Source organism: Mauremys mutica, chromosome 10, assembly GCF_020497125.1.
Source record: "Mauremys mutica isolate MM-2020 ecotype Southern chromosome 10, ASM2049712v1, whole genome shotgun sequence".
In the NCBI taxonomy this organism is placed as follows: domain Eukaryota; kingdom Metazoa; phylum Chordata; order Testudines; family Geoemydidae; genus Mauremys; species Mauremys mutica.
The window spans coordinates 71,973,815-71,988,225 of NC_059081.1; the positions used below are offsets into that span (position 1 = coordinate 71,973,815).

General features: G+C 42.0%; 1 protein-coding gene across 3 annotated transcripts in view; it reads right to left on the reverse strand.

Annotated features, from left to right (window-relative positions):
- The window catches only part of TRAF3IP1 (TRAF3 interacting protein 1), a 96,399-nt gene that overhangs the window by 13,335 nt on the left and 68,653 nt on the right, over positions 1-14,411 (reverse strand). For all 3 annotated transcript variants that reach the window (XM_045033010.1, XM_045033012.1, XM_045033013.1), the window contains one exon: positions 1,361-1,584. In XM_045033010.1, coding sequence (XP_044888945.1) covers positions 1,361-1,584 — 224 coding nt within the window. The remainder of the gene's footprint in view (positions 1-1,360; positions 1,585-14,411) is intronic.

The following is a 14,411-nucleotide window of genomic DNA, read 5'->3' on the forward strand; positions in this document are numbered from 1 at the left end:
TTTAAACCCTTTTCCCTCACTGTATTTATTAAGCTCCAAAGAAAATCCAGTTTTAATGTAGCGTTGAGGTTTCAAGCTCAAGCAGACGAGTGAGGTTTAGTGTGTTAGGGTTTTATAGTTTAAACTGCTCTGCAGACTTAACTGTTGTCGACACTACTACGAAGTACTCATTAAAATAACTGCTTTATAGACTTCTTATCCCAACATAACATCTAATTTACACCTGTCAGGGTTCCCCTGCCCACTCTGAACTCAGGTGTACAGATGTGGGGACCCGCATGAAAGATCCCCTAAGCTTATATTCTACCAGCTTATGTTAAAACTTCACCAAGGCACAAATTCCTTTCCTTGTTCTTGGACGGTATTGCTGCCACCACCAAATGATTTACACAAAAATTCAGGGAAGAGTCACTTGGAATCCCTATCCCCCCCAAGTCCCTTTGCCCCCTTTCCTGGGGAGGCTTGAGAATAATATACCAACCAATTGCCTTAGCAATGAGGGCACAGACCAGACCCTTTGTCTTAGGGACACTGAAAATCAATCAGGTTCTTAAAAGAAGAACTTTATTATAAAGAAAAAAGTAAAAGAATCACACCTGCAAAACCAGGATGGAAGGTAACTTTACAGAGTAATAAAAAGATTTAAAAACACAGAGGATTCCCCACTAGGCTCAGCTTCACAGTTACAAAAACAGGAATAAATCTACCTCTATAGCATAGGAAAATTCATAAGCTAAAACAAAAGATAACCTAACGCATTTCCTTGGCTTACTTACAATTTCTGTAACTTTAGATGGATTATTCCAGGTATATTTTCAGGAGATGTTGTTCTTTGTTTGCTCCTCTCTCTGGATGGAGAGAGAAGCCAAGCAGGTACAAAAAACAAATCCTTCCCCTCAGATTTGAAAGTATCTTCTTTCCTCATTGGTCCTTCTGGTCATGTGCCAACTAGGTTATTGAACTGTTTAACCCCTCACAGGTAAGGCAATTCAGTACAGCTGCCAAGGAGGGATTTTATGCTACTCTTTCCTCTATATTTAAGACAACACCACATAACATTTGTTTGCATTACATGGATATCCATGTAGGCTCTTGGAAAGGGTGTGGAAAATGGTCAGTATTTCAGAGGTACCTCTATCTGCCATATAACTCATTTAACATAATGTATTCACATAACAGAAGAGCTGAAAAGACTTTAAAATCTGGGTTAAACCAGAACCTTGTAGAACGCATGAAACTTACTTTTTTTTTTTTTTAAACAAAAAGTAATTAAAATGGTAGAGACAGCAATTTGTATTCAGCCTGTCCCAGGTGGCAAACCAGCCTTGTCCTGAGGACACTCTTCTTTAGCTATCCTTACCTCTGCTCCTTCTGGAGAGTCTCTGCATGCTGCTTGTTCTCATGCTGCCACATTTGCAGTTCGTTCTTCATGGAGTCCATGTCCTCCTGAATGTAGTCCATGATTTTCCCAAGAGGAAGTGCACTCCGACACAGCGTCTGAATAGATGCACGAAACTTCTCTATTTCTTTTGATACTAGGTCCTTCTCCTTTCTCCTGGCTGCTTCTGACAAAAGCGGCTTCTCCTAATTAAATTGATTTTAAAAAAACAACAACAAAAAAACAGGGAAAACATGAAGTCAAGAAAGGCCCTGAACATTTTTAAGAGGTGAACTAAAAAGAATGTTAAAAACAGGAAGCTGTGCATTGTAAAGGGGATGTTTAAGACTAACTGCAATGAAGCTATAAAGCCAAAGCAGCATTCGAGAAGAGGTCAGCAGTATCACCACTTCACTGAAAAGTGCTTGTCACAGAACCATGTAGTAACAGTAGTAGCCACATTAAAACAGAATGATTTCCAGATCATTCAAGGCAAAAAAAGTGCAAGTTAAATTACAAGTGCAAATTCACTTTTGGCAATGCACAGTTCACGTGACATCATACAATGATGACGATCAAAGGAAAAAAGATGGCCTCATTTAATCTGATTCCTGAATCTGTATGTAAAGAGGCAACATCCCTATTGTCCAAACTGAACTACTGAAGACACTATCCTCCCAGGATTCTCACTCCTGGCAGAGCTCCCCTAATTCATAAAGATTTGTTTTGTAACCCTTGAGGGCAATAGGAACAGGGCGAGTACAAACCAGGCACCCCACTGCAGAGTGTAACTGTTGCTCGAACATTCCAATCTGTTACTTCAACCGCATGGGTGGCCATTTGCCCAGAAAGAAAAGCCCATTCACAAGGATCAGTGGAACATCAAAAGCGTTTGAGAGAAAAATCTATACAAAGGCTAGTGTGGAATTCTGACAGGAGGTGAGTGAGATTCCTGCAAGATGGAATCTTCAGAAGCCATGTGGCTAGTCTTCTCTTTAGCTAGGACCCTCTCACCACCAGCTTCTCATGGGGAGGGTGTTAAACAGTTTAAGCAGCATTCTTGGGAAGGATATACTTGACTGCCTTAAGACAAAGAAGCTGTGTGAGGAGTCTGCCACATCTCCTTAACCCAGGGGCGGGCAAACTATGGCGGATCTGGCCCGCGGGATTGTCCCCCACCCTCCTGGCATTACGTCCCTGCAGCCCTGGGGGGAAGGGAGGCTCCATGTGCTTCTCTCACCTGCAGGCACTGCCCCCCACAGCTCCCATTAGCCAGGAACAGGGAACCGCAGCCAATAGAAGCTTCAGGGAGGTACCCGCAGGCAAGGGCAGTGCGTGTAGCCCTCTTCCCCCCCCCTCCCAGGGGCCGCAGGGACATGGTGCCGGCTACTTCCGGGAGTGGCACAGCGCAGGGCCAGGACAGACGGACGGACAGGCAGGCAGGGAGCCTCTTAGCCCTGCTGTGCACTGCTGCCACCCCAGAGCCGCTCCAGGGAAGCAGCACCAGGCCGGAGCCCACACCCTGAACCTCTCCTGCACCCAATCCCCTGCTGTACCCCAACCCCCTGCCCTGAGCCCCCTGCCACACCCCACACCCTCCCGCACCCCAGCCCCCTGCCCTGAGCCCCCTCCCACACTCTGCACCCCAACTCCTTGCCCTGAGCCCCTTCCTCTGCACTGCACCCCCTCCCACACCCCTGCCCCAGCCTTACATTCATGGCCCTGCATGCTATTTCCCCACCCAGATGTGGCCCTCGGGCCAAAAAGTTTGCCCACCCCTGCCTTAACCAGTGGGTCCAAAATAGGTGTACGGCCATGGCATCCTTTACTGGACAAGAGTTGCTGGCCCAGGATCTTATCAACTGTGTCCTTGTAGGTTCCTGGACCAGCTTCAACCAAAAAAATCAGCTGACTTGGACAGGTTCTGTAAGAACTGAGGAAAGGTAGGTTCCTCCCCATGGAATCACTAAATGATTATTCTGGTGGAAAGTATATGGCATCCGAAGTATTTTTCAGCTCATCCTAGTCCAACTAACAGCCGTCCTCCACCTGATTGTTCACTCTGTCCTCATTACAGCAGCTGCAATGATACATTATGCTATACCTTAACTCCAGGAATGCAGGTGCAATTTAATCCTTCAAAGTGGAGGCTGCCCTCCTGAAAAGAGTAACTCCAAATCATTACAGAGTGTGTTATGATAAACATCCTGCTCAAGACAGACACAGAACTGGAACACCTAATAGGCTGTAGTAAGTCTGAGGTGCAGAGTATGAGAGGAAATTGGAACAGCACCTGCTTCTGACCACTAGTTCTAGCTCATCTTATGATAATCAGTTTTTTAACTCTTAAAAATACTGAGTTGCCAGCCAAAAAAATTGGAGAAGACACTTTCCAAAGGATTATGAAAAACTATCAAAGAAGTGAACTATAAAACCACAGCAGGAGAAGGCTGCACATTTACCATGTGAAAGCATTTTAATATTTTAAAGAGGTTTACAAAAGAGGATACAGTGCTCCAGGATGATCTCTAGAACATGAGATCTGATTATTAAATGTGTTGGTGGGAAGCATGACTGCTGAGTGTCAGGACTACTGAATATCATCATGAGACTCCATCGGGTACAACAACATGGTTAGTTGGTGTGGTTCAGCTGGATTGGCACTGGCAAGTCAGTGTGCCCAATGTGTCACTAATGCAACATGCTGATTTTTGGATAAGATTTGCACAGGCACAGATGGCAATTTAGGTGTCCAACTAAGACTGACTTTTGATTGGAGTTGGGCAACTCACTGCCATCTGTGTTTTTCAAATTTCCCCCCTTGCTGACCCAAGTACAGTAACTGGATTAAAATTAAAATTAAAGATTTTAAAAAAAATTAAAAGGACAATGGGTGGGATTTTCAAAGCATCCCAAGGGAGTTAGGCATTCAGATCTGAATTCAATGGAAGTTGGTTGCCTAATTCCCTTAGGCACCTTGGAAACTCCTAGCCCACAGCATTTAACTTGGAGTGACGGACCGATATTTGCCAAAAGTGACTAAATCAGAATGACCAATCTGACATCATTAACATTCTGTAACAAACCTATTCCCGTGAGCTTTCCTTCAATGCAGCATTTGCTGCAACAGAAATTTCCATCCCCACCTCACCCCACAAGTCCCTCCTTTCTGGATTAATTTTTCTTTCTATTAAAAAAAAAAGCCAGTAGCCAGAGAGCTTGGGTTCCAAAATTGAGTTTTCCTTTAGTGCAAAGTTTGTACATGTTGAAGTTTATGTAAATTCCTTTCAGCTATTTAATGGCTGCAGGAAAACTAGAAAGGTCTTTATTTAACATCCTAGCCCCAGGATTCATCAGTTACTAAAAGCAGTTCCTACAGGCTATATAAATCCAGAAGTGGCAGCCTGGGTGTGCCTCACTGGGCCACAATATACTATACTGTCCCCTATTACCCCCTACCTGATTGGCCTTTCTTCCTACCCAAGCTGTGGATTGTTTGCTCAGCTGTATCTGCAGGCAGCAGGGACGATTGCCAACCACATTTCAACAGCCTTTGGCTTACTGATGAACTCAGATATATATTTTAGAAAAATACTTCTAAGATTTTAAGGCAGATTTACTTACTTCTGATGCTTGTATTTTACCACACACACAGTGTATGAAAACTTTGGGACTTCTGAGTTTTCAGGGATTTTAGAACTTCAGATTTGTTTAATTAGGAATCAGGTGAGGCAATGAACACTGGTGAACTTTGTGACCTTGGCTTCCAAAGTCAGTTCCTGAGTGTTGTGGGCTTATGGTTTGACAGTTAAAAGAAATACTCATTTTAATTCCTGTTCCTTGCCCATTACTTCTTTCTCCAAAGCAGGTGTTTCATTATACTGCACAACTGTATCGATTAAAGAGGACATTCTTCAGGTATTTTGCTCTCATTTGTAATACAAACTTCAAAGCATGTTTTTCTTGACGAGTTTTGTCCTTTGTGATCCGGTAAAGCATTTACATTCCCAGAATGCCAAGCTTTTTAGAGGGAGTGTTCCACGGAGAGCTACTCTATGATGCTTCACCTCCTTGGCAATCTCTTGGGGAGATAACCAAATTAATGATGATTATATGTCAGTAATAATTCCCATTTGTTCTGCAACCCACACCACTCTCCATACATTTACCACGGCACACCATCTCTCTCCTGAGATCCACAGAACTTCCCCCTGGATCTCAAGACACCCTTCGGCCTGGAGAGCCACAACCTCTTTCCCGTTGCCATCAACCACACCATATCCAATGAAAGTATCATGGCAAACTTCATAGACACAGACTCAGATTCTTCTATTCAATTTTTCCATTCTACTTTGGGTCTTGTACTGAACCGATCACCACAGTATCTCAGCACCTTATGCTTGCTCACATTTTATTTTTTAATTCCTTCACCGTGGAGGGCATAATTTCGCCCAAAGTAACACCCCAATTGACCAAGGCGTCAAACTGGTGTTTCTAGGTTGAGGGCTAAGATGCTGAGGATTCAGTGGCTGATGGCTTATGCCTTTGAATCCTAGGCTCCTTTCGCTGTGGCTCATAGTAACACTGTAGCTGCAGGTACTGGAGTGGTCAGGATCTCTGGGATGGCTAAGAACTGAATTTCCTTTTCTGTCCAGGTGTGTAGATCCCTAGCAAGTGTTGTGTGGCTTTGGATTCCTTTAAAGTATGGACTGATGCACCGGTCTCGTATGCCCTCAAAAGGGAAGTCCTCAACTGCCGTCTGTTCCTCCTTTAGCAGTCCTGAGTAATATAACCATGAGGTCTGTTGCATAACCACTATCATCGATACCAAGCGGGCTGCTGTACCTATGGCATCTAGTGTGGTCTGAAGTGCCATTCTAACTGATCCTTGTGTATGATTGCTTGAAACAGTTCTTGTTGTGCTTCTGGTAAGTGGTTAATAAATGCATTACATTTAGCATAGTTCATGTGGTCATACTTCGCCATAAAGGCTTGGTAATTTGCAATCTTGAATTGCAAGGTTGCTGAGGAGCATGCCTTCCTACCAAATAAATCAAGTCTTTTCCAGTCTCTCTCATAAGGAATGGATTTACTATGATGCTTTCGGCTACGAGAACTCACAGCGTCCACAACTATAGAATTAGGTGAAGACTGAAAAAAAAAAGGGGGGGGGGGAATTCTGCATCCTTTGTGGGCACAGAGTACTTTTTAAATCGGCCCTTTTACATGTTGGTGCACTAGAGGCTGGTGTCTGCCAAATGATCTTAGCAGGATCTAGACGCCTCTCACTGACTGGGAGCGCAATTCTCAAGGAGGAAGAGATGTCCAGTATATCTAGTAACTTGTGCTGGATATCTCCTCGGGGGGGGGTTTGTAGTGTCTGCCATCCTTTTTGTGAGATCCTGAAACAGTTTAAAATCATTTGCCATGAATGGTGGTGGGGGCATCATTGCCTCATCTGGGGAGGAGGAGGAAGAGATATTCCTATGTGGTGTAATCTCCTCTTCTAGTCTGGCCTATTATGGTTCTGGGGCTATGGATACAGAGGGTGAAGGAGATCATCTTATGGATTCTCAGTAAGAGACACTAGATGCCAGAGATGTATGGTGTCTATAGGCTGCCCACATGTCCCTGTATGGCCACTGGGGTGCGGGAAAGGGCATGGGGTGGTGGTACCCACGAGTGGCCATACCAAGAGGGTTGAGGCTCGGACCAAGAGTGTAACTGGGAGGGCCCTGGTGATGTAGAGATGGGCCATGGTGTCAGGGTAGTGAGGGGATATCATCCTGGTTATTGAGTCCTCACTGGATAGCAGTGGAGAGGATTCTGGGGAATCGACATATAGAGCAGGAACTCTGGAGTCTCAGCCACCATGAGATCTCTAGAAAAACAAAACAACTGCAGTACCACAGTGATCAGTACCATCAGGGCTTGTTGGTTCTGACTCGTTGGTACAGAGGAAATCGGTGGAGGTCTTATGAGAAATGATCGGTCCGACAAGGGTTGTTTGTAAGTAGTTGGTGCCGTAGGTTTCCGTGTTGGTATTGCCTTCACAGAGACAGTACGGTCTTTGTTCTCACCTTTAGCAGGCGGTGGGCCGCTTCAGAGCCTGTGCCTTCAAATCTTCAAGCTTATAGATGGTGTCTGTACCTGAGGACCCATGTGTCCTACGGGTACCATGTTTCCGGGCCGTCGTGCCTAAATGACCCATCGTGCTGGGGATCTCCTCTGGCTGGTCAGGAGCTCAGTTTGAGGGCTTGCAGCCCTCTTCTTGGAAAGTGAGAGGAGTGTCTGAAGATTTCCTGCTCAGCTCTCCCTCCTTAGACACTGAAGGCTCCGGGGACTATCTTCACCGTGGAGAGGATTTGGGACAGGGGTCAGACGACAGTTTCAAAGCACCTTCCATCAGGACTAGTTTCTATTTTAACTCCCAGTTCTTTTGGGATCTGGCCTTCAATTGTTGGCACTGGACACAGCGAGAGTGTCCGTCTGTAACTGGTATTGCCTTCCTGCAGGAGAAGCAGCATTTAAACCTGGAGGAGCCAGGTATGCTGCTTATTGGGGCAATCCCCAGATAAGGGAAAAAAGGGAGAAGGAATTTTTTTTTTGAAAACATGGGGGAGGGAGACTAAAGAAAACTCTATAAAGCTAAGAAAAAACAAATGGAAACTCTAGCAGGAGCTAAGAAAGAACTCTAAGACTCTGAGGTAAAGAGAAAAGCAGACTATTATTCGCTCTGTCTCAGGCCAAGGGCAGCTGAGAAAGAACTGAGGTTGGTTCACCCACGCAGGGCTAGTTAGCCTCAAAGAAGAGCACGAGAGAGAGAGAGCGCATGTGGAGGCCGAACGGACACTGCTATCGGTCAGAGGTGCAGGGATGCAAACAAGTGTATAGTAGAGCACCCCTAGGGACACTACTTGAGGAAGAGCTACTATTTCTACAGAGTAAATAAGTAAAACTTTGCAAGAATACCCAGTGAGAAAGGCAGTTAATAAAAACGAAGAGTTCCTGATCTCACAGCTACATATATGGGTTAAAATTTGCTTGAATCTTTTCTCTTTAAATCCCTAAGAATTGTGGTAGATGGTGCATTACAACAAGCAATGTGGGTGGTAAAATCCTACATGTCACCTTTGCTCATTTTGCACAAATATATAACAGGATATATTCCAGTTTAAGAAAAATGCCAGAATCATTTAAGTTGATCATATGCCTCAAACAACCCACTCTCAATAAAATCCAAGAATCAATAAACTGTCCCCACATAAAAGGACTATTTCACTCTATAGGCTCAGTGTGCCTCCTTTTCTTCATGTTTTTTTATGATACCAAGATAAATGTTTATTTTGGATGCCTGGGGAAAAAGGTCTGCCTTTCCCTTTACCTTGTTCAGAACAGACTGCAATGTGGAACTGCACGCAGGGATTTGCTAAATTAAAAAGTAGGAACATTCTCTTTTTTCAATCAATGAGGGAAAAACTACCACTGATGTGGAGGTTGCAGGGGGCAGGGGGGGGGGGGAAGAGGGGAGGGATAGGAACCCAAAATAAATCACCAACCCCCAGGATTTACTTTCATTTCATTCCGCCTTTCTTAAGCAACTAGCACAAGCTAATGGCGTGAATAGCTCTGCAGATGGTTTATCACAGAACACTCAGTTCGGTAAATTTGAAATGCCCTACATCCTAAAAAAATCAGGAAAGAGGTGATGTAATTGTTCACCATTTGGAAAGGGTATTTCTAGAGTCAATATTTCAATGAATTATTTGATAATAGTTTTTCATTCTATGTTTATTACCACATACAGTGCTTGTTATTTTAAAATTAACGGAAGTGAAAAATGGATTAAATTACAGAACATGCACCCTGTAAGTGGTTAACAGTTTCTACGTGCCCTTTTACTGAAGTAGTACGGGCCTGCTATCAAAGTAGAACAAAACAGTCACACTTATTAAGCTACATCGTTTCCCCCTTTTTTCTACAGCACAGGAAAGAGCAGAAAACTCATTTTGGACACGTTTTGGTTTTTTTAATCCATTTGTCTCCAAAAAAAAAAAAAAAAAAAAGAGTTTGGATTTTTTATTATACAAAATATCATGCGATCATAAAACTAACTACTAGGGTTCACCAAGAGAAACCTTTTCACAGTAACCATAGGAAAACAGTAAAACAAATCATTTCTCAATGAACAGGATGTTTTTTCTGCTTATATCAGGTCTGAAGTTCAGTAGGAGGCCAAGAAACAAAGACACAATGTTCTCTGCAGTGCGAATTATGAAAGTTAGGGTTACTAGCTTCTGAACTGGAACCCAAAAAGAAAAAAAAAATCAGTTTTCAAAAAGAGCAGGGATATTACTTTTTATTTATAAAACACAACTTAAGGTTCATATTTATACAGAGGAATAGGAATGCTGAAACAAACACAAGAAGAGCCACCCAGCCCAGCTCAGCTCCTGAAGATCATCTCACTCAACATCAGTGAATGTCCTGCAGAAGCATCAAATCTAAATACTTAGCATGGGTTTGTTTAAGCAAAGTCCTCAGAGGTTTTGAAACCCAAACACATCCACAAACAAATTGAATGATTAATTTTTATACATACAGTAAGTTAAGTGGAAAATATTAAATCAGCACTGATTTGTAGATGGGGCAGCAGTTCTATACAGACATTGGTTCTTTCTGAATGACATCTCTAAGATCCAGCATTTGCTTTCTGTCCATTCTGCTAAAGCTCTGGTTTATGTCTTCATTATCTTCAACCTTTCCTACTACAATCTCTTCTCTCTTTGCCTTCGCAGATGCTTCGCCCTCACCGCCCCCGCCTTTATATCCATTCAAAATGATACTGAAAAAATCATCTTCCTGGCTTGTCATTTACTGCGTGACCTCTCTCTTACATCCCTTCACTGGCAATTTCCATGCCTCACCCATTGCAACAAACACAAATAACTTGTCTTCATATGTAGGCCCTTTAGGCTTAGCTCTCCGTACTTATCTCTCAGACTGTTAAGCTACCGAATCCCCATCTCTCTGTCAATGGTACCAGCCTTCATCAGCCATTAGTCTAAGGATATGTCTATGCTGCAATGTAAGCCCAGGGTCAGTAAACCACAAGTTAGCAGACCAGGATTGTTAATCTAGGGCTTGAGAGCCTACACTCATTTGTAACCTCAAATTAGGAACTGTTGAATCCAGAGTCCCAACCTAGGACTCCAGTGTCTAGACTACATTATGTAGGCCCAAGTCCAACCACCCATATGCCAGAATTACTAGTGCCCTCCCACACACGGCTGCTCTAGCCCTTTGTTGGTGGTACAGTGTAGGAAAAATTGACTGTCCACTAAACTTGACTGTCCAGTGAACAAAGAAAATCAGCCTGTGGGATACTTTTGGTGGACTCCCAGAGCCCAAGCCTGGTGGGGCTGCATCAACACTGCAGAGCAATAGGGCTTGAACCCTGCATCCCCATGGGGTCCTGAGACTGTGTCCTGGGTTAGCGCAATTTGTGTGTAGATGGAAGGGGGTAGGCTTGAGCCTGAGTTCAAATCCTGGGCTTACATTTCAGTGTAGACATACACTAATTTTCCTCCAGACAACTTCATGCTTTCTTTCAGATCATGCATGGGAAGGGCTCCCCACATAACTCCACCAAGACACTTAATTGTCATCTTTCAAATTCCTCCTTGAAACTTGCTTCTGCCATGACACCTACAAAACACTAATTAGGCAGCGGATGTGCCCTGGTAATTACAATAATCATAACTGTCTCACTGTGACCTTGTGCCCCCAATCTGTTTGCTGTATCTATGTTGTCTCAGCTTACATTTACACTGTAAGCTCTTCAGTACAGGGATCATCTCTTTTTTTGATTGCGAGGTGTACACGTGCACAATGGGCCCCCTTTTCCTAACTGGGGACTCCAGGCACTACTGCAACTCAAATAATAAATAATATTCACAAAATCCTGTTCTCATGTTCACTACATGCAACCATCTTTTGGTGACCTCAAGGTATTCTTGAGAATACTGCAGTCACAGTGACCTGAACCTGGGACTAGGATAAAAGCCAAGATAGATTTGAGCATTCCATTAGCCTATGCTAATTTTCTCTCAGTGATGTTAAATGAAAGGTTAATCAGCCATATCCAGCTCTACTGTAGGGAGCCCTGAAATAGTATGGTTGTCTACATGCAGAAATGTATTCATTATGCTAATATCAAAAGTTTCTCACTGTATTTTATTGTAGCTTTAAATAATCACTACATCATGACAAAGCACTGATAAATACAATTGGCCTTCAGTATGGCCCTAGGGCAGCTGCATTCTAATAGTTAAATCCCAATGTAAGCATTTCCTTGTGACACAAAATAGTAGGATACAGAGAAGCTTGGGCTCCTAAAGAACAGACTGTGTCACAACACTTGATCTAAGGATGGTTTAAACAAACATAGCTAATTTAACAGTCATAAATTACTAATGAGGTAACATCTTTTATTGAACCAACTTCTGTTGGTGAGAAAGACAAGCTTTTGAGCCACACGGAACGCTTCGTCAGCTATAAAATTGTTACCTCACCGTGTCTCTCTATTATCCTGAGACTGACATGACTACACCACTGCATGCATAAATTACTAATTGCATTTAGGGGGGGGGGGGGGATCGACAATATCATAGTGCGGAGTCTATGCTATTCTGAGAAACTTTAACAAAAATAATATCAACAATCATCATGACTGGTTTGGTCTTAAAGTGGTAAGATTTTTTGTTTTTACACCATTTGTGATAAAAGGTAACTTTATCCAGGTTATGGAACTATTTAATACATTTGTTTCTAGCAAAAACCTTGCAGAATTGCTTCTTTTTCAGAGCCAGTGAACTTTTCTGGTAGTAGGTGGGAGTTTTTAGTAAGTGATCCCACGTAGCAAAAACTCTATTTCATAACCTGCCTACTTTTGCCATGCATCAAATAAATGAAGTGGAATACAAAACATAACATCTGTTTCTTTCTCTGACTGTTTAACATAGGGGTCAGGTTCTAACCAAATATATTTGGGAAGTCTTTTCAGGAATTTGTTAGGCTGAATGCAGCTAATCAAGACAGCAAAAACCTTGTGTATTTCCAAGGTGACCTCTTTGTTTGACCTGAAAAATTTGTATATTATTTTAAGTACTTTCACTACATAGCTTTTGCATTTGTAGATTTAACCTTTTTCTAACACCAGTGTTTCAAGAAAGCACAGGTATGTTTGTGAGGGAGGGCATGGAAAGTATTTCATATGAAGCTATGAATAAATAAATGCTAAATTGCAAACAGCAGTTAAAAGTTATGTTGTCTAATATCCTCTAGTCAAAACATAACACTGCTGAATCCTAAGCATGAATTTACCATCTTTACCCACTTTATAGATTGGATTTTTAAAATCAAACAATATCTAATAATAAATTAATGCACATAAACAGCACACAAAATACAGACAGACAATTTTTCTGATCTTTGCTAAGTAACAGCTTTAGGCTTTAAAGTCTAAAGAATTGAAGATGGAAAGAAGAAATATTCTTTGTCAGCAGGAGTAGTTTTAGCAACATCAGGGAAGATATGTACTCTTACTACAGTGCCTGAGTGAAGATATTTTTAATGCTATTTATTTTTGCACCACACGTTCAGTTTCTTAATTCCTCAAATTAAGGCAAATATTTTCCTGAAATCCAATACCCTCTCAATTATCACTGCTACCAAGCACTTTTAATCTTCCCCTCAAACAGTTCTTCTCTATTGTCAGAAAAATAACAGCTTCTCTCTGGATCATAAAGATGTCTCTGATGTAATCTGAAAAGCAGTAGCGATAATGACCCAGTACAATAGCAGGCAGGTATTTAGAGGTCATCTGATATAAAGATATATAGTATGACTAAATGATCACTGAGGAGGGATACAACTGCCATGTGCATTTGAAAAATGTGAATGGGTAGAAGGGAGCAGATTTGTTCGCTACGGTTTAAAGAGATTTCATTAGGAGAAATGGAATGAACTTATTCAAAAGGAGATTTAGGCTGATTACCAAAAAAAAGTCTCTTGACAGTGAAATCTATTAGGTGATATACAGCTTCTCACAGGAAATGGATAAAGTCCCACTGCTTACCTTGACAGAACAAAATACTCTACAGAACAATCCCACAGGGAGAGGAATGAACTAAATGACCTGATAGTTTTCCCCAAATCTAGTTTATCAGATTTGATGATTGAACAGCACCATCTAGTTACAGATCTAGGAATGGTAACATGTACAGAAAAAAAATCCAATACAAGTTCAGTGTACACTGCTGGTAACTCATTACGCAGTATTGCAGAGCAGAATGTCACTCACTCATCCCTTCCATTCTCTAAGCATTTGTATACACACAGAGCTCATGCCTGTCAATGGATATTAAATTAACAGTCTTATTAGTTCAAGATGACCTATATACTTTGTATATAGGAACTTTCACTAAAATTTGTTGTTAACAATAGACTTTACTGTAAGAACAAGAGAGGGATAGTATTTCTGTACATTTAGTATTGGGCTAGATCAGGGTTAGTCAATTACTTTTTGTCAAGGTCCAAATTTCTTGGTCAAGGTGTAGTCAAGGTCCAGACTCTAGCGAAACATTTTTCACACCGAGTGCCCCTGTTCAACAAACTCATACAAGCTGTGCATTAGTAATATACCCCATTGTTTATATTTTTAAGTGCATTACATGAAAAATAAAATCAAACCGCTGTATAAATGAAACATAGTGGTCAAGCCTATGGATGTTGTACAAAATAAAGCAGTAAGCATTGGTTCACTCTTCCTGAAATGAACCGTTTTTTTCAGTGCCATGTTTAAACACAAAGCCATTAAACGTCTAAAGCACCAGAGGCAGGACTACAGCTTTCAACAGTGTAAATGAGCCTATGAGCATAAAGTAATTTTATAAAAGGAACATACAGGTTTTTTATAGGCGGAAATGATGACAGCTCAAATTAAGCAAATATGGAATTAAGGAGAACCAGT